The sequence below is a fragment of the Adiantum capillus-veneris genome, chromosome 3, assembly GCF_014529385.1.
Source record: "Adiantum capillus-veneris isolate H3 chromosome 3, ASM1452938v2, whole genome shotgun sequence".
In the NCBI taxonomy this organism is placed as follows: domain Eukaryota; kingdom Viridiplantae; phylum Streptophyta; class Polypodiopsida; order Polypodiales; family Pteridaceae; genus Adiantum; species Adiantum capillus-veneris.
Window position 1 is genome coordinate 46,682,001 of NC_140933.1, and position 25,103 is coordinate 46,707,103.

At 38.5% G+C, this 25,103-nt stretch overlaps 1 protein-coding gene across 2 annotated transcripts in view; it reads left to right on the top strand.

Moving 5' to 3' along the window:
* Window positions 1-22,793: 22,793 nt before the first annotated feature.
* LOC147460857 (uncharacterized) overlaps window positions 22,794-25,103 on the top strand; it is a 36,536-nt gene continuing 34,226 nt past the window's right edge. The window contains exons 1-4 of one of the 2 annotated variants that reach the window (XM_086508544.1): window positions 22,794-23,076; window positions 23,237-23,322; window positions 23,422-23,472; window positions 23,583-23,696. In XM_086508544.1, coding sequence (XP_086364670.1) covers window positions 22,911-23,076; window positions 23,237-23,322; window positions 23,422-23,472; window positions 23,583-23,696 — 417 coding nt within the window. In that variant the 5' untranslated portion in view covers window positions 22,794-22,910. The remainder of the gene's footprint in view (window positions 23,077-23,236; window positions 23,323-23,421; window positions 23,473-23,582; window positions 23,697-25,103) is intronic. The other variant, XM_086508545.1, reaches the window with a different exon arrangement.

Below are 25,103 nucleotides of genomic sequence, written 5' to 3' on the forward strand. Positions count from 1 at the left end.
AACACTTCATAGTCTTTTAAATGCTACTAGTATGTGACCCACGCATTGTTGTGGCCAAAGAAATAACGCTTCTATTCTGGTAGGGATATTTTCTCTTCCAGGTGAAACACTATCAAAACTTTGTTCCTACATGTATGTTCTATTTCATTTCTAAAAGTAATGCATTACACAACCTCTTGAAGATTCTAACAAACATAAATATATGTAGGATTCTACAAAGCATTCTTTGATACCAAGCTTGAGAGCTCTCATAGACATTGTTTTTCATGAGGTGCTAGCCCTTGTTCAAAAAACTTAGGAGTGTTCTACCTTTATTGTGGTATAGAGAGAGAGAGAGAGAGTCTCCTCCTTCTGATGTATCTTGGTATAGCAATGCTATCAACGTTCATTATACATATTAGGTAAGTTAGCATAGTGTGAAGATATGAAAGTTGTCTGAAGTCAATGTAACAATAAAGCTTTTTCTGAAAATGGAGTGGGTTCTAGAATTGTTTTCAACACTAGGAACACAATTGAATTCGTTATCTCTACTCCACTCTCTTACTTCTATCCTTGCGTATTTCTTATGAGCAAGTCATGGTAGAAGTGTACATCGTAACTTTTTATATGGCAAGAATACCATCTTTCCCTTGGTCTACCTAGAGTTGACAAAAGTGCTACCAAGTTGAGAAATACAAACTGGGTAAGCCAGCAAGTTTTTAAAGATGAAGACCCATAATTGCTATAGTGTGTAATCAAAAAACTTTTCATTTCAAAGAGTAGAGTTATGAAAATATAAGGGCTCATAGTTTCCAATGTACCAGAAAAGCTAAAGAGATGAGCTGTTAATATTAAGAACGTGATTACATCTATGCTGCTATCTAGATGCTTCTCTTGGATCTCTATCTATGTTCACAAGCATGGTAATGGTTTACATCATCTCCTATTCACAACAATACATAAGTAACTTAGTATGATAAGGTGCACACTATTTGTTCATGTATAATTTCACATCATTTGCATCTTAGAATGTGATAGAAATGAAAACAGAGTAAGGTTTCTTAATTGTTTATTTTATAGGAGTTTTGTCCATTATGCTAAACTGAAGAACGTGGTGTAAAATCGAGGCTGTGAATAAAATCATGCATGGCATTGATCTCTATCTATCTCTATCATCTAATTATAAAACATATTTCTCTTTGAGAGAGCAGATTGTAATCAACCAGCTTGAGCCTATTCCCTTGCACACAATCTATGTTATACCAACCATTTGGCTTAATTGTTGCTCTATTAAATGTGTCATGATTGGACATTGAGGCAATGTAGGACAACCTTTTTTTGTGTACACATTAGGTTCCTTGAAAATTTGAGAATATGAGTATCATACCCTGCTTGAGCGCGCGCACACACACACACACACACACACACACACACACACACACATGTATACATATATGTATAAAGATATGTACATACATATATATACACATGTGTGTGTGTGTATATACATATATGTATATTGTGTGTGTGCGTGTATATATATATATATATATATATATATATATATATATATATATACATATATATATATTTGCTATTCTTATATCGAAGATTTGTCACATAGGTCTTGAAGCCTCTTATTGTTGTTATAGTACAATAACTATGACATTCAAAACTTTTATGCTCCTTTCGTGCCCCCCCTCCCCAAAATCCTCTCTCTCTCTCTCTCTCTCTCTCTCTCTCTCTCTCTCTCTCTCTCTCTCTCTCTCTCTTCGTGTGCGTCTCTCTCTTTCAGACACACACACACGTGTATTAGATGGATAGCAGTTTGCATGGAGCTCATGCGTGCATACACATAAGACTTGTCATCGTGGTATAGTAGTTGACACATTGGCATTGCGTTAAAGTGATGACCTCAAGTCAATGCATGAAAAGGATGAGCAAACTCCTTTTTTTCAATCGCAGTAAAGAAAAGTATAGATGGCTATGATTGTTCTCTCTCTCTCTCTCTCTCTCTCTCTCTCTCTCTCTCTCTCTAAAACCTTGAACTTGAGACCATTGAATAGATCTTTGAGATCTCATTGGATTGCTCCTACAACATTTTAAATTCTTCTTTTTTCAAGACACACGTGTGTGTGTGTGTGTGTGTGTGTGTGTGAGAGAGAGAGAGAGAGAGAGAGAGAGAGAGAGTTAGAAGGTGAAGCAAAAATAACTTTATTCTCACCCAAGTTGCCAAATATATCTTCTAGGATTGTTCCTATGGGATTAAAATTTTTATTATTCTTCTTCTTCTCTTTCTTCTCTCTCTCTCTCTCTCTCTCTCTCTCTCTCTCCTTCCTTCCCATATATATTCAAGTGTTAAAGCCTTGTTATGTAACTTTATCGTCTTTTTAGATTGTTCTTACAGCCTTAAAACATTTTATTCTCTCTTTGTCTTCTTCTCCCTTTTGCTTAGTGCATCATTAGTTGGACACTAAAACATTTTCCTATTTGTGTGTATGTGTGTTTGGTTGATTTTTGATAGGCACCTTTGCCTATCAATTTATTGATTTTTAGGCATGCCCATGGTTTAACTCTTAAAAATAAAAAGGACAAAGTATCCAAAAATTGGTAAAAAGTACATTAACTCGGCAATCTCTCTCCCTATTTGGGGTGCCAATGTGAGGGTTAATCTTTGTTGGACATTTTATTTATTTTTTATGGGTGAAAAACGTTAGCTACCCTTTTGAAAATACACTATTACTCAAAGAAAACCATTGTATCTTGGAAATTTGACCTGGGGAGGGGGTCACTATATATAAATTTTGTATATCACGTGAGTGGACTATTTTTAAATTCGTTATCTGTGAATTTTTTACAATTAATTCAATATGTAATTTTTTTCCCAATTACATTTTATGGTACTCTTCTGTATGTAAAATGTGAGTAAAAAAAACTAATAACCCCTTCTGATGTTCTCACGTAATAGTCGCATATATAATGACCCCCCGTCCCCCCCCCCCCCCCCGCTCCCCCCCGCCCAAAAGAAATTTGAAGGGCTTGAAGGGTGTCTTTGGTGAGACGAAGTCCTATGAGCTCGAAAGGAAAATCTCTCTCTCTCTCTCTCTCTCTCTCTCTCTCTCTCTCTCTCTCGCGTGCATGTACACGCACACACATGCAATGTACATGCACACACATGCAATGTGATGATCTCTCTCTCTCATTCATGGTCAATAGCATGGATAACTACTCCTTCATTTGCATGTATTTTCTCAAAGTGAAACTACCCCAAGTCGACACCACACAAGCTTTTTTTTCTCATTCTCTTTAAAGAAATAAAAACTTTATTAAAAAAAATCAATATTGGTCTTGAAAAAAACCTCTTGAAAATATAAAGTCAAATATATCTTCAAAAATTAAATTCACATTAAATAATAAAATCTTCACTAAATTTATCTCCTTTTAGTTATATGCATTTAAACCAATGCATTCATTCTATGTAAAGTAGAAAGCCTTTGACTTTCTATTACTAAAACACTTTCTACTAAACTAAAGAAAAGGAAATTCTTTTGGTTTTGCATTTGACAAAAGTTGAAAAGCTGCTTGTTATTTCTTACAATCTTTTTTTTTTTAATAGCAAAACTCACAATTGTGAGTGAATTATATTGAGTAGCCCAAAAAATTACAAGGTTTTGTCATGCTTATGTTAAGCCATGACAACATCCAGGGATCATAATTACATGCCTTGATACACAAGGTCCATACTCTTGTCATTCTGGGATCTTTTATTTATTGATGGCCAAGATTTGCCCCCATCCTAGGCATTCCATCTACTAACAACAAGGCACAAGTAGTCCTAGACCAATCCTCAGAGTGATGCTTGCGCCCGAGTGCCCATATTAGCACTTTGCTTTCTTGTATAATTTCTGCGAAGCTTGCCACCTCAAAAACACGGCGGTTCCTTGACTGCCATACATTTTGAAAGAAGAAGTATCTGACGATCTGAGTACTGACGAGGAGTGTAGGATTACCTGAATTTTTACTTCCAAGGAATAGGTCAGTCTTGAAAAAACTAATTTTCCACGTTTTACAATCTTACTCGCCCTTTTGCATTTTAGAGAGGTTTTCTTTTAAGTGAAGCAGTGAGTGACACATGGAGGGCCTCTCCTTCCTTGAAAAATTTAAGATGTTTCATATATAGTATAGATTAGAAAATGTATTCATAGGAGTTTGATCCCATGATATGAGGTATTGATAAAAGATTCTTTCATTGAAAAACTTCATAAAAGTTCATTTCACTCTCTTGTTTTAATATTTTTTTGTTTATTGTATTTATGTTTTCTTATGAAAAAACATTAAAATATTTTTTTATTGTTTTCATCTTACTTCTTTCTCATTTTATTTTATTTCAAAATGTTGATATGCAATGTGCACCTTTCACATTATTTCAGTGGAGTTGTTTGTAATATGTAAATTACTTGTGATTATATATCTTAATAGACCATAGGGAAAATTACCAAAATATCTCTATAATTTGTGGAAATATCCATAATACCTCTCAAATTTCAAAAATTCCCAAGATACCCCTGGTTGTGAAAGTAAAATTCTCCAAAAATAATTATTTTTGTAGATCTTTATAAGAAGAATGATTGTCTATCATACAAGATGCTAAAACTACAATTTGAGTTGGTTATGTAGGCTTTGGAGATGAATTGCTTCATTATTTTTAGACATAATTGCCTTTTTTGCGAGGTAATTTGTGACAAATTTACTCGCTAAGCACTCAAAAATGGATCTCAATTGCCAAAAATGAATAAAGATGAGAAAATCTTAACAATCCCAACCAAAATAGATACAAGGGTATTTTGGGAATTTTTGAAATTTGAGGGGTATTTTGAGAATTTCCACAAATTAGAGGGGTATTTTGGTAATTCTACTTAGATCATACAATTTTATGTTAAAACACAATAAAAATTCCATGTGATTATGGGCACGAATTTAAACTTAGTCTCCCTCATCTCCCCTTAACTTAGCAGGCCTTCGTGTCTCCTCACCTTGTTTTGAAGATAAATCAAAGCAAAGTGAGGACAAAAATAAAAAAGGTTGATGGAACCTTGGAAATTAGCTCCTAAAGTGAAGACCCCTCACTTCCAAAAATGAATGATTTTCTTTAGATCTCTCTTGATTGAAGCCCCACTTGAGGGATGCATGTCAAAATGTGAACGACCTTTTAGGCTTCTCCTCTAGAGCTTGTTTTAACAAACCAAAAAGAGACCAAATACAAATTCAAGCCTCAAAGGCAAAGGCAAGAAAAGAGGCACTCTTAACTTTTGCCCTTTTGCCATATTGTTGCTAGCACGTGATAGACAAGGTGAGGAAACACTAAGGGTTGCTAACTTAAGGGGAGATGAGGGAGACTAAGTTTATATCTATGCCCATAATCACATGGAATTTTTGTTGTGTTTTAATATACAATTGTATAATCTAGAGAAATTTACCAAAATACCCCTCTAATTTGTGGAAATTTTCAAAATATCCCTCAAATTTCAAAAATTCCCAAAATACCCTTGTATCTATTTTGGTTGGATTGTTCAAGATTTTCTCATCTTTATTCTTTTTTGAAAATTGAGATCCTTTTTTGAGTGCTTAGCATGTAATTTGTCACAAATTGCCTCACAAAAAAGACAATTATGTCTAATAATAATGAAGCAATCATTTCTAAAGCCTACCTAACCAACTTAGATTGTAGTTTTAGCATCTTGTATAATAGGCAACCAGTCTTCTTATGAAGAGCTACAAAAATAAATATTTTTTGAGAAAACTACTCTCACAACTAGGGGTATTTTGGAAATTTTGGAAAATGTGGTATTTTGGGATTTTTGACAAAATACGGGAGTATTTTAATTTTTTTTAAAGTTTGTGGGATATTTTTGAAATTTTCACAAGTTAGAGGAGTATTTTGGTAATCATAAGTAGTTTATATATCACAAAAATCCCCACTTAAATAATGTGAAAGGTGCACGTTGCATATAAACATTTTGAAATAAAATAAAATGAGAAATAAGTAAAATAAAAACAATATCCAACAAGTGAAAGGGTCACGATGACTTTTAAAAAAAATTAAGAAAATTATAAAATTGTTAGGTTGATTAAACTGGTATCAGTGTTTGAGAAAGGATTGCCTCAGCTTAATCTTGAGCCGATTGGAAATCGAGACTAGCTAGCTGCAAACCATGGTAAACGGAAGAAAAATAGATGAAATATGTAAGAAAGTCGTCCAAAACTTTTGCAAATCTCAAAAATTATGCTAGTATTTTTGGTTTTCTTCTTTGTGAGAAGGAAACTCAATCAGCAGCCGTTTAATAAAATAGACTTTTTTGAACGTTAACTCTGACTGGAATCAAACTATAAAATGTAAGAAATATAAAGCCATGTGAAGTTGTGAAATGAAAGATAAAATAGAAAGAACTAATTAATATGTGTGTGTGTATAAAATTTATTAGAATTATACAAAATGAAGCTTCACTTAAGCATTCTAAAACAATAGAATGCAAAAAAAAACATATGTGTGTGTGTGTGAAATTTACTAAAATTATGCAAGGTGAAGCTTCACTTTAGCATTTTAAAACAATAGAATTTAAGAAAAGTAAAGACATGTCAAGATGTGAAATGAAAGGTAAGTCTCCATCCATCATGCATGGAAAACAATGAAAGTCTCCTTAACCAAACACAACACTATGGTTTCTTTTAGAAAGCCAAAAAGGTGAATGCAACTTTGAAAAATAAGCATTTAAAAGACTATGATATATTTCTATTCAAAAGACTTTCAAGGCCCCTTGGGATACTTGTCAAGCAAAGAAATTTGAACAACCTTTACTCATAGTGTACTAAGGCCTTTAGCAGGCCAAAAAAGAGAAGCCCACTCGTGACTCAAGTCTCATTGCTACAAAGTGGGCATTAGCTCTCATTTCATTTCTCTTTGATACACACTTTGACTTGTTCAACCTTCTTACGTCCTCTCTCTCTCTCTCTCTCATACACACACACACACACACATTCATCCAAGTACACTGGAACTCTCTCATACACACACACACACACACACATTTATCCAAGTACACTCGACAAAGGGGAAAAAAACATTTTCTTAGCCTTGACCTTGGGACATTTGCCTTATTTCAAGCATCTACCAAAATTTTCAATTGAAATTTGGTATCCCTACTTTTGACCTTAGAGATTACAACGGAAACTATTGGACATGTGAGCACCTCTCTCTCTCTCTCTCTCTCTCTCTCTCTCTCTCTCCCCCCCCCCCCCCCCCCCCCCCCCCCCCCTTCCTTCTTTCCCTTGCTTGTTATGGTTTCATGATAGTTTGTATGCATTTGAGTAATCACTAAAGTCAAGATGGTAAGTAGATTTGATTGTTGAAGGAAACACTAATTAGGGTTGCAGGGAATCTATCAGTAATAAAGTGAATTGAGCACGACATAAAAGTGTAACTCTTTGTTATTTAATGAGGTTCAAGGAGAAATAAGAAGAGAGAAGGAAAAAAAAATAAAAAATTCAAAGTGTTACCACAAAGGAGCCACTAATGATCCAACCACATTGGTCATGGTACGTCACCAAAATAAACCAATGGTATAAAGAGCGCTTGTCATATACCTAAAGCGGGCTAAGTGTTTGTGTGTCTATGTGTGTGTGAATATAAAAAACTTAATATCTTGGGAAATATAAAAAACTTAATATACAAGTAAATCCTAAAGTCAAGCTAGCGGTTATCTCTAATAACAACCTTAGTGAGAGTGTTGTTTTGTTTTATCTTCAGCTTTGTATAAGAACAAACAATGGTTATCAATAAGAGGTCTAAAGCTTCGTGGTTAGTATAAGACAATGTTTTTGTGAACATTGTACTCCATCAAGAGTTTTAAAGGCTTTGTGAGCTAGTATTTAGACAATGTTTTTATGAGCATTTGACCCTCATATGTCATCCATTTAAATGTAGTTTTTGAGAGTAGATATCAAGTTTAGACAAAAATTCTAAAAAGGAACTATGATATTGGTATTCCTATTTTTTTAAACCATTCAAGTCGAGGGACTATAATGACTACGAATAGGAACCTCATCTAGAGACTTTGTCCAAGCCACCTAACACCTTTCAACTTAAGCAAGGATTACCGATAGTAGATATGTCTAAAGACCATAAACAATGTGTACTCCAAAGTCAATGTCCCAGCCCACCCAGTTGCTTGGGAGGTCCTTGTGTTTAAACTATGTATGTGTTGCTTTTTAAATAAACTACGTAAACACAAAAGAACACCATATTCAAACAACAGTTGGATCTGAACAACAAGAAAATATTTTCACAAAAACATTTCTCTATTCAAAGCATTTTTGTACAATTTAGTCATAACATATGCAATCTATAGCAGCTCGACTAAGCTCTACCATGGGATGTGCAGAAGCATTGTCCAAAGTCTTCTCTAAACCAAGCAGAATCTGCACATAAACAAACACCAAGTGATAATGCAAGCATAAAGAGTATCAACTCAAGACTAGGATAAAACAACTCTCAAATAATATAAAGCACATAATTATGCATACAAGTTGTGAGCGAACACTATGCTCAAAGATGCACCCCACAATTAGTGCTACAAATCCAACAAGTGCATAAATTTGCATTTGTAAGCATGTAGAACTTGTAACTAGTGACTACTTGTAAACTGTATGCAGTAGACTCACAGGCAAAATGTTGTCTATAAAAAATAGTGCATATTATAAATATACATGTAGCCACTATGAGCATTGTGTAGATCTCACTCTTACAAGAGTGGATACAAGAACACTAAATCCATGTCCAAGCTCGGAATCTATCAAAGTGAGAGTAAACACTTGCCACTGCCAAAATGGGAGTAAATTGACCATTGTACCATCATAGAATAAGATTGTAGATACGTGCAACGTATGGCAAGAATCTAGGGAAAAGTGGATACAGACTCCCCTATAAAATGAGCAAAATCTCAATGATAAAATCCGCATCCATGATGCCAAAGTGAGAGATGGTCTTGACCACTACAAAACGACCAAAAATATGTCAAATGTTGAACATAGATAGATTGCTATAAATGCCAACAATGGCTCCACAGAAGCGTACAATGGGTTATGGAAACCACATATAATGTACATACATGGAAAAAGTTCCTACTAAACATAGTAGGACATGCACTCAAGTCGATGCCATGTGATGCAAATAGTATCTATGGGGATACGCACTCTCAAGGGAGCTCAAACCGCACTCCTCAGAGACTATATATACAAACTTCCCACACCTATGAACTACTGCAAAACCATAATCTGCCCAACGACATGTTATCTACAAACTTATAAACTATCAAGACTTGTGATAGCCAACTAAGCTACAGCAAGTCAAACACAAATTTCAAACATCACAGCAAAAAAAATCTTACATGGCAATGCAAATTTGCTCTCAAAAAGAGCTCAATACATTTGTGAACGCACAAAATCTACTACAAAGGGCAACGAATAACTCCACATGTATCTATAAGCCAACATGCTTGTGCTGAAAATCAGAGAAAATCAGTCTCTAGAACCACATGAGGTATACATATAATCATGGCACATATAGCTGCCAAGTTCTCGAGCTTGCTCTACCTCCCACTACCAACAAGCTTTCTCTCTTTCTTGCTATAATGCCACAATGCATGTGAGAAAATCTATAGTCGATGTTGCCATTGTCACCGATGCCCAGGAAAAGAAGTTGTCAATGTCAACTTCTGCCACTAGATGTAAGCGCCTCACTCATTCCAAATGCCAAAGAAGTCAATGCCAAAAGTGTCGGAGAAGAGTCGATGTGCTCTCTCTCCCTCCCTCACTCTATGTTTGTCGCTAATATCATGAAGATGAGGGAAATCGACAAGGAATTGTGATGCCCATAAAAGGTACACCATAAAACTAAAAATCAAGGTGTGTGTGTGTGTGTTGCATATAGCTTCACTCCGCACACCCTCCCTTTGCACGATGCCAAGGGGTGCCCTCTCTCTTCTCTTGCTTCTTCTTCTTATTTTCAAAGGTGTGTGTGTGTGTGTATGCACGACACTGCTTTTTCCTTCTCTTTCATCGAGAGTTGGTGTGTGCAGAGGAGTGCTACACACTCTCTCTCTTCTCCTCTTCACTTGGGCTCCTTCTCTGTAGTGCTACAAACCTTGAAACTCACCTCGCTCTCCTTCACAGGATTAATCTTTTGTGGGAAATTGTAGCACTACTTAATTTAAATTTCTTGTCCTACATAAGCTTTATAACATTGAGCGCTATTTTTTGCTTCTTATTGCTTTGTAATATCCAACGCTACAGTCAGGCCTTGTGTTACTTCTCGGTTTGCTTTCAAGCTAAAGTGGTGCAAGCCTTAGCCAAACTACACCTTGCTTTTCCTCCTTTGATTTTCAGCAACAAATTTTATGCTCCAATGCTTTGTGTGCTCTCTTTTATCACACACAAAGCTTCAATCTCGCCTCGTGCTTCCAAGCTCCAAGCTCTAGAGCACTCCAGCAAAGGGAAATCGACTCCCCTCTGCACTATGAGTACATAGACAAGACATTAATCTTTGAAAACCTTAGTTTTTCCATGAAGCCCATATGCACACGAAATAGAGCGGGGAAACCATGGCTCTGATACTACTTGTGAGAGCATGATGCGTGTGTGCGTGCGTGTGGGGAAGGGAGAGAAGTAGTAGAACTCTATGTGGGTGGAGAATAGAGCAACAAGCATTGTCTCCTTATTCTATTGTACATAGAGAATAAGGGGTGAGCGGTTAGTGAGTTGGTAGACGGTCGTACATTTAGACGTCTGCCCAAGACAAGGTACATTGCCTTTACCCCAACACTTGGGGATGAAAATTAGGCTAATTCCCAATCTTCATGTCACAATAGCACCTTTTCCTCATGTTCCTAGATACCTTTGAGTATTGAATCATTCCAAAAAGCATGACAAGATCTCTCAAAAATTACTCGGTAGCTTTTGGGAGTTTTCAATACATGTTATCATGATTTTTTTGTTCCAAGCCCACTTGTTAGTTGTTTCAACTCTTTAGATTCTATTGGAGTCTCTAGAAAACTCTTAGGTAGCTTTTGAATGCTTCTTTTGACACTGAAGAGACTAGCAGCGACAATTGTATCTACTTCATACCTCACTTAAAAGCCTTTCAAACCCTTTTCTCTATAAGCCTAAGGAAATATATATAAGTAGAACTCTTAGGTAGCTTTTATGTTGAAGATGATGAAACAGGAAACAGAAGGAAGATAGCAACTCAGAGTAGGAAGAAGATGGAGAAGGAGAAGACACAGAGCTTGCGTACGAGATCTCTGTAGTCTATCTCTCTGTATTAGAATAATAGAGTATATACAAACTCAGAGCTACAAAGCTTATATGAGACCCTAAGAGATAAGGTGTCCTTTCACACCAGATGTCCAGGGGAAAAACCCAGTGGGAGAAAAGTGCCCCTGGTGAAGCGCATATACACACTAACACTACTACATGTCTACAAATCCCCCTTGTAGTGATAGTGTGAATCCGTACAAGGTAGCAGATCATCATGTGTACGAGAGTAAGCCCAAAGCTTTTCGGAAAGCTTCAAACTTTTCTCGTGATAACGCCTTCGTAAATAGATCTGCAATGTTATCCTGTGTAGGACACTAAGTTAGTGTGATCTCCCCTACATGTAGCCTTTCCCTGACATAGTGGTAGTGAACCTCTATGTGCTTTGTTCTTGCATGAAATACTGGATTCCTTGCAACTGCCATAGCACTTTGACTGTCAGTGAAAATGGTAGTGGGTGCCTGTTGACACTCACAAAGATCTGCCAATAACCTGCGTATCCATACACAATCAACTTTTGCCGTGAAAGCTGCCCTGTACTCAGCTTCACAAGTTGATGTAGCCACTGTGGGTTGCTTCTTGCTTAGCCAAGATATACATGCATTTCCCAAGAAAAAACAATTCCCACTTGTGGAATGTCGTGTGTCAAAATCACCAGCCCAATCTGAATCGCTGTAACCAAGAAGCTGCATAGAACTGTGCTTTCCATACATATCCCCCCTTGGAAAGAACATGGAAAGATTAGGGGTACCTGAAAGGTAACGAAGTATGCGCTTCACAGCCTGCCAATGATGCATACCTGGGCTGTGCATAAATCTGCTTGCTTGTGAAACCCCAAATTGAATGTCTGGACGAGTGTTGCCTGCCAAATATATCAAGCAACCAACCGTTGCTGCATAAGTATGTACATCAAAAGGTTCTCCAGCATCGTGCATGCTCAACTTTGATCCAGTTTCTACAGGTGTAGAGATTGGTTTACAATTTTGCATACCAAACTTGTCCAAAATTTTATGCAAATATTTTGCCTGCAACATGTATATGCCATCCTCTGATTGCACAAACTAAATACCCAAGTAATAATGTAGAAAACCAAGATCAGACATCTCAAAGGTTGTTCTCAAAGCATCTTTAAACGCTTCAATTTCATCTGCAGTATTGCCTGTAAGAAGCATATCATCCACATAAAGTGTTAGCATAATGAGAACTCCATCTTTCTTTTGGACATACAAAGTACTTTCTGTTGGACTATTCTGAAATCCCTGGCCAATCAAATAAGTATGTATCTTCTCATACCATGCTCTTGGAGCCTGTTTGAGACCATACAAAGCTTTACGCAATCTACATACCTTTTGCTCTTGACCTTTTACAACAAAACCACTTGGTTGACTTACATAAACTTCTTCCTGCAAATCACCATTCAAAAAAGAAGTTTTGATATCCAACTGATGCACTTTCCAACCATGATGAGCAGCAATTGCAACTAGTGATCTAACTGTGGATGCACGAGAAGTAGGAGCAAAGGTTTCATCATAGTCTATGCCTTTCTGTTGCGCATAGCCTTTTGCCACAAGCCTTGCTTTGTACCTGTCAACAATACCATCTTGTTTCCTTTTTACCTTAAAAACCCACTTTGTACCAATAGGCTTTTTACCTGTAGGCAAGTCCACTAGATCCCATGTATGATTCTTATGAATAGAATCAATTTCTTGCTGCATAGCATCTTTCCACTGAACACACTCTAAAGCTTGTTCAAATGAATCAGGCTCATCTTCATCACAAAGAGTGCTAAAGCAAGCCAAATCTACTTGCTCTCTGCCAAAAGTAGTACCAGCACGTGTTTTTCGTGGCAACGGTGCATCCAACTTGCTATCCTGCAAAGTTTTTTGAACCCATTTAGGCAAGGTTCTTTCTTCCCTGAGAACTTCTTGCTCTTCACGGACAATTTCCTCTACATCATGAGGTGTCACATGCTGATCAAAAGATTGATCAAGATAATCAACCTGTTGTGATTCTTGATTCTCTACAAAAGAAGGAAGCAAACCTTCAAATACATCATGTGTCTGCATATGAGGTACATCAAAAGCGACCGTAGGTTGAGCAGTAGTTTCTGCAAAAATTACATCACGACTTTCAAAAATCTTGTTTGTAGCAGGATTGTAAAGTCTATAACCTTTACTTCCACTACTGTACCCCACAAATATACATCTGATTGCCTTATCATCAAGCTTCCCACGTAATTGCTCAGGGATGTGAGCATAAGCAAGATAACCAAAAACACGAAGATAACTGACTGAAGTTTTTCTGTCATGCCAAGCTTCATATGGAGTAATGGTCTTCAAGGCATGAGTAGGACACCTGTTCAAAACATGTGCTGCACAAGCAACTGCCTCCATCCATAGCTTATGAGGCAAACTCTTAGCCTTGAGCATACATCTAGCCGTCTCCATTAAAGACATGTTCCTCCTTTCTGCAACACCATTCTGTTGTGGTGTGTATGGCATAGTGCATTGGTGTTTAATGCCTTTCTTTCCCAAAAAATCCTTAAATGCACCAAAAAATCCTTCGGATATAAACGCACCAAAAATCTCTTTCTCCGTAGATTGAGCCATACTGTGGATGCACACAAGAGAGCAAAAGAACCTCCAAGAGATTCACAAATCTCCTCTCCAATGCAATCAAAAATCTACACAAAATCTCAGCACAAAGCTAAGACAAGTTGCTTCCCAAAAGAACTGTTTACCTGAAGAAAATCTGTCAAAAGCACACCCTCTTTATCTAAACGCCTCCGAAAAGAAACTTCTGCTACGCTGCTCAAAACAAAATTCTGAGGGCTCTAACGGCTTCAAGAGGGGGGTAAAACCACAAGTCACCTGCTCAGAACACTCCCGGAACGTCGAGGATACTCCCACGAGAAAATTTTTCGAGAACTGCCTGAAAACTGCTATTGTGCTCGCGGACGCGAAAACGCAAGTAGAGGGTCTGGAAAAATCACCTTGCTCTGATACCAATTGTTGAAGATGATGAAACAGGAAACAAAAGGAAGATAGCAACTGAGAGTAGGAAGAAGATGGAGAAGGAGAAGACACAGAGCTTGCGTACGAGATCTCTGTAGTCTATCTCTCTGTATTAGAATAATAATAGAGTATATACAAACTCAGAGCTACAAAGCTTATATGAGACCCTAAGAGATAAGGTGTCCTTTCACACCAGATGTCCAGGGGGAAAAACCCAGTGGGAGAAAAGTGCCCCTGGTGAAGCGCGTATACACACTAACACTACTACATGTCTACATTTTAGATGTTTCTTTTGACACTGAAGAGACTAGCATTGAGACTTCTATCTACTTCATACCTCGCTTAAAAGCCTTTCAAACCATTTTCTCTATAAGCCAAAGGAAACATGAATAAGAAAGCGTTGAACTAGGTGCACGATAAACTTATGGCCCCAGGATGGGCTTGCTTAAGACTGAGTGGCATCATGGGAGAGTTGGTGCAAAAGTGTTGTAGAGCTATTGGAGCACTAGAATGGAGTAAAATAACCAGGTACTTCCAGAATTCCATCTCATCACTCGTCCCCTTGGCTGTCTAAAGTTGTTGGGGTTACCTTGAACCCTTATTGGAGAGAAATTGCAAGAAAGATGAACATAGAGGACTTCAACAGATGTGCCACTTCTGGGATAGAAATAGCAAATGTTGGAGGTCCTCTAACCAGGTGGTGGACCAATTTCAACTCAGTGGCACTGAGAAGCTACTTGCCATCAGGGTGCTATAAGGCCTAGACCATGTGTTGATGCCGATCTACGGATCTACTTTTGAGTGGAAAGCTTGGAATTGGCTCACGAGTAGCCAATTCTCTAAACCACATACCAAGGGCATCTACCAAATGTTAATTTACGAGGCTGATTGGTTTGCCCCTTTAAACAAGCAGTGGAAGAAGCAATGGTATGAGGCTAGATGGGTAGAGGTCACGATGAACATCTAGAATCCATAGTGGCCACAATCCATGAAGATATTTTTGTAGAAGGTACTTTGGGGGGCCTTGACGACAGGCAACAAGATTCAAGCGCATGGTATTGGACCAGACATATGTTCACGGTAAAGATTGGCTAGCGAAGACCTGGGCCACCTCTTCATGGAATGCTCGGCTATTAGAGGCCTTGAGGAAAGGTATGCAAATGGGTACAAAGGACGTGGAAGATAGGGTTTTTCAAGAGTGATTTGTGCCTTGGTGGTAAACATTTTTGTAGTTCTGCATTGTTAGTTTGTACCCAAATCCTAAGTAACATCTAGAAGGCCAGGAATTGTCATATCTTTAATAGCAGCCTCTCTGGGGCTAGCTTCTCAGAGATTATCCAGGATAGCAAGGAAATAATATATGTGGTAATTAAAAGGCATAGCTCGGATGATTGGCTTTTGGCAACCCGTGCAATAGTAAGTTTCTAGGTACTAGTAAATAAGTTCGGTTGTAATCCTCTATTTCTCGCTCAACTTAAGCTTGAGGCTGATTTGTATATTTGTTGATGACTATATAATACAATCACTCACAATGGTGAGTTCTTCACACAAACAAAAGCGTTCAACTTAGCATAAATCACCCAAACATATTAATAGGAGCTTGTGGGTGTTTGAAAGTCTTGAGCATTATTAGAATCTCATATAGCTACCGCCTCTTGCAAGCTTACACTTATGATGAATATAGTATTTTCTCTCTAGAGTAGAGACAAAATAGCCTATAACATTTGTTTATCACCTCCTTATCATCAATTGGTGATTCATCATTGGGACTCTATTTAAAATGCAATATTGATGGCATTACCTCACCCTTACATTATTCTCAACCTCCACTATGGGTCATCTTAGTGAAAAGGGACTTAGTGCTCATGGATCAACATTTGAACAACCCCACCATTCCATAGTAGGTGGCAAAGCTAATGGGTGCTTGAGGGACTTTGTCTATCACAATGTATATTTCCACATTTTTAGGCCCTTATACCTTCCTAAAAAATCTACCCAATGCTCGAGGCAAACAATTCACTCACATGCACACAATTTTTTCATTTAACCCTTAGTCCTTTTGACATTAATGGGTAATCTTCTTGATGCTTGAGGAACATATTTCATCTGAGCTCACAAGTGTGTGTTTGTTGCAACACAACTAGATACATGCCTAGACATAAACAAAAATTCATTGAGGCACATAAACACTTTGGAATTTGCCTTAAGCAAGTGCACCCATGCATGTCTCAAAAAATTATCAGTAAAAGTCACAAAGTAAAAAAGTTTCCAATAGATGAAGTATGCATCAAACCATAAATGTTAATGTGGACAAGCTTAAAATTGAAAGAATCTTGCACATAAAAATCCTTTAAAGACTTAGAACACTACAGTTTGCCAAAATACAACCTTCACATACATGTTTCAATGGTGCCTCAGAGGGGGCAAGGAAGCAACTAGCATGCTGTATTTTCAAGCATTGATTATACACACTGAGCTTTTATCACAATCAAAACAAATGCCATAATTGTTTCACTCATTTGAGATCATGCATAGTACATTTCTTTTACACAAACTCGACTCTAAGTTTAGCTTGAGAAGTGTGGATACAAACAAAAAATTATCAAGTACATATGAAGCACAAGAAAAGTGCAAGAACCTGCCACTTGGAGGAAGCACAACTCCAAATCCCTTATCTAGACAAGAAGTGTTTGGCACATGTTAAAGTATTCATGTTAGAGACAATATCAAGAGAAGTGAACACATCACAGTCTAGCGTAATGCTCTTGGTTGCACCTTTATCAAAGTACCACACATTATCCACAATCTTTGCAATACAACATCATGATAAATGGGCATCTTGCCATCGTGCAGTAAAAGCCTTTTCTGTACCTTACACCACATTTTTTGAATTTGCACTTGAAGAATATGCAATGGGTGCATTTCCATCTTTCTTGCAATACTCTTTAACATCAGGACACAAGTTGATGATGTGAGTAATTTAACTTATAACATTTCTTCTTTCTGCCTTTATCACCAAAGTTCTAAGACCTATGATGTGTTCTTGTGATATCGCTAGTGTGGGCGATGTGTATATGAAATTTACCAATGGTTCTCCATTTGTACTAAAAAATGTGAGACACGTTCCTTCTTTCACAAAGAGGTTGATTTTTGTTGGGCAGTTTGATGATTTTGGCTATCAAACACACTTTGGTAATAATGACACTTGAAACAGAAGACGAATTTGGTACTTTCTACCCTTTATGTGTGTCTACAACTAATTGAACAACCAAATACCTCTTTATGGCACATTCAATTAGGTCATTTGAGCCATAATAAATCAAAACTCTTTTTTCCTTTGGGTTACTTGCCTATCTTCAACTTTTTAGCATTTTAACCGCGTGAGCATTGTATATACGATGAGCATGCTACATCAAGGGCAAGAAACGAGAAGAATCTTGAGAAGTTAGCTCTAGTGCATTTGGATGTGTGTGGGCCTATGCTTGCTAAGTCACTAGGTAGTGGGGCATATTTTATCACTTTCATAGATGATGCATGTTGCAAGGCTTGGGCATATCCATTGAAACATAAAGGTGATGCCTTTCATATCATGTAGATATGGAACTTGTTTGTCCAAAATTAGTTAAACTAGAAGCTTAAATGCTTGAGGATTGATAGCGGTGGAGAATATGTCTCTAATGAATTTTGAAATACACATGGCATAAGGAGAGAGCTTACTTCTCCTCATACACTTGCCTGAAATGGATTTGTTGCGAGAATGAATTGCACCATCCAAGAAAGAATCTGTAGCTTCTTATCTCACACTAAGTTGTTAGATGGTTTTTGGGTTGAAGCTCTCAAGATTGAAGTTCGTTCGATCAATAGATCACCGAGCAAGACACTTGTTGGCGGAATTCTAGGAAGCTTGGAGTGATTGAAAGCCATCATAGGATCATGTGTGAGTCTTTGGTTGTGAAGCATTTGTGCATGTACCCAAAGTGCTTAGAAAGAAGCTAGAGCCAAAGTCTTCAAAGTGCATTCTCATACGAGAAGAAAATGTATAAAGATCCTCCCTAAAAAGTTAAGGCGAGGAGAATTATATCCCAGGATAGTATGCCATTGATCATGAACAAAGACAACAAACTATCCATGTGCCACAAAGTGATCAAAGTGTGCATAGTGCTGCTCCCATTAGCTATAACCATGTGAAGAGTAATGTAGTACTTAGAGTGGCAATGAAATGCTAATGCAACATCTTATTCCTTGTGCAAAGACTATTGCATTCAAAAGGTCAGTGAGGGTGGTTTCTAGGCCACCTAAGAGGCAGTGAAATTTTGATGCGACAACTTATTCCTTATGTAGAGCTTGTTGGATTAAGGAGGTCAATGAGGGTTTCTACGCCACCCAAGAGGCTTGTGTTGAGCCTCAATTACATTATGTCGATGGATTGTGGTGAGCCCTCCTGTTATAAGATGAAAAGTGAAAATGGTTCTTAAGAGTTCTGAATTTTCTTTGAAGGAAAAGAGGCATGTGTATTGATGTAGATTATGCAGGGAACGAGGACAATAGAAGGTCTACGCGACAGGTTATGTCTTTACATTCACTAGTAGTGCAATTTCATAGCGATCAGGTCTACAAGTTTGTACGTCTTAGTCTACCACGTGAAGTAGAGTATGTTGTAGTAGCAAATGATAGCAAAGGAGTTATACGAATCACTCGTCTAATGGGAGATTTGGGCATCAATGCAAAGTGATACCACTTGAAGGATCCGATCCTGTGAGTGAAAGGGAAGGAGAGAAGGGAAAGGGGAAGGGGATGATGACAGTAAACAATATCTTGGTGGACCTGTAGAGAGTACAACTCTCTCTCTCTCTCTCTCTTTCTCTCTCTCTCTCTCCCCTTATTTCCATTATAACCAAACAATCAAATGTAATGGGCGGGCACCCAGCCATGGCCTCTGGCCACTTGGCCTGAAACCTAACATTCCTTTCAAAATATCCAAATTGTAAAATTTCTTCTAGATTGTACATTCACAATGCCATCGTTTTTCGAGAGTCTCTCTCTTTTCAAAACTTGTGTGCATACTCCAAAATAGAAAAGTGAGTTGCTATTTGTTCAAGCTTATAAAATAGTAAATAAAAAATGATTTCATTCACATGCAAAAAGCATTATAGGCACACACAAATTTTGAGAGAATTCAAGAAAAATTTGTCCATGATAGTATGATTGGTAACACATAGTTTGTGTACATATTTTACGTGGGTGGACTCATTGTGTGTAATGGAAATGGCCTATGAACTTTGAGAGTAGCGGAATTAGGAAATTAGATGAAGCACTTTTGTGGGATTACTTTGTGAGCATAGCGGGTGAACTTAATTGATGGTAGCAACATAAACATGGTACTTAGTTAACTTGGAATGAACAATACTTTTGCAAGAGAGAGAGTTTAGAGAACATGACAACAATTGAGGACCGGATTCATACAGAGCCGGTCCCCCCTCCAATAGGCATTTGTATTATAGTTTCTTCCATCGAGAGAGACTTGGTACAATACAATCTTTGTGTTCCTTGTAACCTAGGTGATGCAATGAAGATGGAAGGCTTCATGCATCACAAGCGTAACATAAACTCTGTAGAAAGCATTAACTATCCCAAGCCTCAGTCCCAAGGCCTCAAACACCTTCAGATGGAGAGAGCTAGCAGGGAATGAGGGTAGGGAAGAGGAAGAAGAAATATTCCATAGGAGAAAGAAATAGTTCCTCACTTATCATCACTCTTCTTACTAGCATATATAATAGCATAGTAATGAAGATGGAGAAGATGGCAAGCTTAAGCACTGAAGCATGGCTCTTGGTTGGATTTGCATTCCATAGCCAAGAGTGTTGGTGTAGGCTCTCACTTCTCATAAGATCGGAGAAGGAGGTGGAGTTCCTCTACTTTCACCAAGTGAGAATGAATCCACAAAATGAGTGTGTGTGTGGTGTATACCCCCCCCCAACACCCCCCTTGCTTGCTTGGGGCGATCTAGCCTTTCCACATGCTTCAAGCTCATTGGACCCCTCTCCCCCTAGCCAATCACATGTAGCATGCATTCAAGTACATGGGTAGTCTTTGGACAAGTGTCCTCCTTACCTCTTAGAGAGAGAGAGAGAGAAATTGAAAATATGTAGATATTTTTTGGATGGAGCTAGAAGCTCATTGGACCCCTCTTTAGCCCAACCAATAGCATTCAAGCACACCATGTGGCTAAACATAGGGAGAGTCTGACATGTGTCTCATGTGCCCCTTGAGAAAAGGGGTGCCCTTTGGGTGAGTGGGAGGTTAAGTCAAAGATTCCCCTTACTATGGGACCTTCCCCCTCCTTTGTAGGGTCTCTTTTTGACTCAAGCACCTTATCCCCCATGCATAGGAAGCTTCTCAAGCATCTTCCTCATTGAGTTTGTAGGGTCTCTTTTTTACTAAAGCACCTTACCCCCCCATGCATGGGAAGCTTCTCAAGCAACTTCCTCGTTAAGTATGACAAGCACCTTAGTCATCAAGCACGACAAGCACCTCAAGCTTAGGTCGAGTTCCCACCTCAAGCTCAGCCCTATCTTGCCTAAGGTCAAAGGACCTTTAACACTAACTATTGGAGGTCTTTAAGGAAGCTAACCCTAAGGTCTTTTAAGCTCCATTAGATGCACATTACTCTTTGATAGACTACCTCCTTTTGGACCCGTATTGAGATGTAACCATCTCTCCTCTTGGTCCCCTGTTGAGATAAGTTTAAAAGCACTTATTGCACATTGCTCTTTGGTAGACCGTCTCCTTTTGGACCCCTATTGAGATGCAACCATCTCTCCTTTTGGTCCCCTGTTGAGATAGGTCTAGAAGCACATGTCTCTATTCTAACTCTTGTTCTCGTTTATTCTCCCACATTAAATGATCAGTTTAATATGAGAAAATTATTTGGGTTAGCTAGATATTAGATTTTATGACATTGTGTAATACATAATCATTGTTTTGTGCTTAGTAGTTTGAAGGCCCTCTATCAAGGAGTAGATTCTCTTGTGAGGTACATAGGGGAACTTGAACCTATACATTTCCCTTATTCTAATACATAATCAATGTTTTGTGCTTAGTAGTTTGAAGGCCCTCTATCAAGGAGTACATTCTCTTGTAAGGTACATAGAGGAACTTGAGCCTATATATTTTCCTCTAAAATGTTCCTTAAAGTCTTGCTCTTGGTGGCACAATTTGTGCATAACATAATGTCTTTGAATGTCCTATAGTGATCCTCATGTCGTGCAACATGTTGGAGGCAAAGGTGGGCAAAACAATAAGAGGATATTTTATTTATACACAAATAGTGTATGGCATGACAAAACCAAAACTTGAGTAGCTCAAACATGGGTATGTAATGTTAGCAATCCCGTAGATGACATCCACAAAAAGGAAACGATCATTGAACCAAGAGATGCTTAGTGCTGGCCACAAAACAAATATCCATACCAACATAAACAATGCTATTATCAAAATTTAGTAGGTGAGCTTTTGGCAACACTAAATCTGCCAAAATTTGTTAATTTTCTAAGGCAAGCATAGAATTTTGCAAAGAATTCCCAAGTTTAGCCTTTAAACTCCTCGAGGTTGTTTTTTCCTTAACACTACTCACTATCATGGCAATAAAGGCAACGTCATTCATGAGAATTAGGTTCATTTCAAACTACACAAGGGGTGCTTTCATCTTTTCCACTCAGAATTCAAGGAGACGCTACTCAAGTTCAATGTCTAGTTCACACACCATATATGGCTCACGAAGGGTGGACTCTCTCACAAAAAGTGTGGTGTGTCAGGTTCTCTCTCCACCCGATTGGTTGAGAAGGGACTCTCTTAACCATGGACAACCTTCTAGCCCGCTCGCAAGCACTTGGACACAAGTAAGCATGCCATCTCGAAATGTGTGCACCAAGGGGTTGCACAACCTGAATGGCTACTCCAAAGGGGTCTCCTTCCATTGGTCCAATTCAATGAAAATCATGCGTAGAGGGGTAGTCTGAACCCAGCCTTATGCACAAATGTCCTTTGCAAGTGTGTGTAAAGTTCACACTGGCTGCCCATCCTTAAGTAGCATGTGCGAGCACTTGCATGGAAAACATGCGATAAAATATGATTGGCAGCATACAGTCAAGGGATCCTAAGATATTGGGCGGGCATGACTACAAGTGCAGACTCCATGCCTTCACCTAATAACCAATGAACACAACCAACAGGCCAAGCCATCGCTCCCTCCACCATGGATGTGCTGGACATCAGTTGCTCCAGTACAAATAGCACACCTTTTGAACTCGTTAATTGACTTTATTAATTAAGGTGCTGCTCTCTTCTCTCTCTCTCTCTCTCTCTCTCTCTCTCTCTCTCGTGGTCACACACACACAATTGTCACAGGTGTAGAAGATTATAGCAAGATGCTTAAAATACCTTGTTGACCGCGGAATCGCAGAGAAGCGAAAGAGTCGAGAGAAATGATGTGCCCACGAACCTATTCATTATAGCAACAGGAGCGAGAGGAGCATCACTCGCTTGTGCGCTATGACGGCCGTATCGTTCCGCCTGCTGCTGCTGCTTCTCCTCCCCCTCTCTGCAAGAGCCGATATAGAGCTTCACAGCGATGGCGCCCCTTCCCCTGCAAAACCCCAGCGTGACCCGGCGTTGCTTCTCGAGCTCCATAGCCTCAAAAGCCAATATCAGGATCTTGGTAAGCTTTGTCTCTCTCTTTACAGATTTGTTTGTCCAGGATTTTGCATTGAGCGTTCTCTCTGTAGGAACACTGGTAGATAATGGACATTATCACTGCACATGCATGGGCTTTGTCTGTGTGCATCCATCATAAGTTTGCCTTGTTTATGTTTTGGCAGAGGAAAGCTCGCTTGAGAAGGATCTTGTAATACATGATAAAGAGAAGACCATTTCTGCACTTCGAGTTGAGCTGGAAAACTTGAAGGTTTGATGTGACATTTACTGGCAGTCAATTGTGACTTGGTAGCAGTATTTTATGGTTTCTATGCGTGCTTATGAAATGGGTGTGCTTTGATTTTATCAGAAAAAGGAGAGCTTGCAGTACGACAATGTCCTGACTGAGCTAGGCTCGAAGGCAATTTTCAACTCTAATGAAATATTTCATAGTTACGGGGATTAAGCTACGCCTTGTCAAGAATTGTAACTTATCTTTGAAAAATCTACAGTCTTTCCTACTGTGTTCAGGTTACCCAACTTGAGGATGATCTCAAGAGAACTGAACTCGAGCTACAGGATTCCAGAAGCAAGGCCAAAACTTTAGAGGCTGCTCAATCACTCCATTCATCTAAGATTAAACAAGTAATCCCTATACTTCTTTCCCATGCCCTTGCTTATAAAAGTACATCGAGTGATTTTTCTCGGTTCGTATCTGTGTGTCTTTGAGGCTTGAGGATCAAGCAAAGTATCCTGCTAATATGTTGTGATAATTTTTGTTGTGCATCCTTCAAGGGTGAATCTGGGTATATCCTGGATTCATCTAGGTATATTTTTTAGTCGTATAGCGGACATGCAGACCTCACATTGTGAAGTTTTCGTCCTAGTTACGACCAATTTATATTGTGCTAATTCTTTCTATCTTTTGTGGTGCGTATGCCCTATCAACTACCTTTTCTTTTGTGCTAATTTTTCCAATTTAATGCTTCTCTTAGTGCTAAGCTTCATTATGGCTGAGTCTTTGCCCTTGATCTCCGGAGTCATGACAGAAACTCAGCACGCTGAACTTTGTGTTGATGTATGCTCATATGTGTGTGCGTGTGGCGTGTGTTGTGTTTGGGAGCATATGTTTGTACCTAGGTCTACACCCACTATTGGGCACTGACGACGTTAGTGGGGATGTTGTGGTATTTAGTCAATACTATGCATGATGGAGCTGATGGTTATATTGTCTCGTGGGTGACTACCATGAGTCTATACCTTGCACTTTCCTTCAAGGGTGAATCTGGGTATATCCTGGATTCATCTAGGTATATTTTTTAGTCGTATAGCGGACATGCAGACCTCACATTGTGAAGTTTTCGTCCGAGTTACGACCAGTTGATATTGTGCTAATTCTTTCTATCTTTTGTGGTGCATATGCCCTATCAACTTCCTTTTCTTTTGTGCTAATTTTTCCAATTTAACGCTTCTCTTAGTGCTAGGCTTCATTATGGCTGAGTCTCTGCCCTTGATCTTCGGAGTCATGATAGAAACTCAGCACGCTGAACTTTGTGTTGATGTATGCTCATGTGTGTGTGCGTGTGGTGTGTGTTGTGTTTGGGAGCATATGTTTGTACCTAGTTAGTGGGGATGTTGTGGTATTTAGTCAATACTATGCATGATGGAGCTGATGGTTATATTGTCTCGTGGGTGACTACCATGAGTCTATACCTTGCACTTTCCTTCAAGGGTGAATCTGGGTATATCCTGGATTCATCTAGGTATATCCATATGAGTCTATACTTGGCACTTTCCTTTAAAGGTCATCAAGGTATATCCAATATTTAAGAGTCAATAAGCTCCAGAGTGTTCACATGGTTTATGGGGATTCTCTTCCGTTGGTCTAGATGAAGTGAGCACGAAATAATAATTCCTGAATGCACAAGGCACCTTGATGTACGTTTATCATTATGGAATTAGCTCTTGAGAAGAATAAGAGCATTGGCCCCATATGACAGTGAGTATAAATGTCATTACTTGTGTTTGAGAGTGAGTGGGGTGTTCATTACA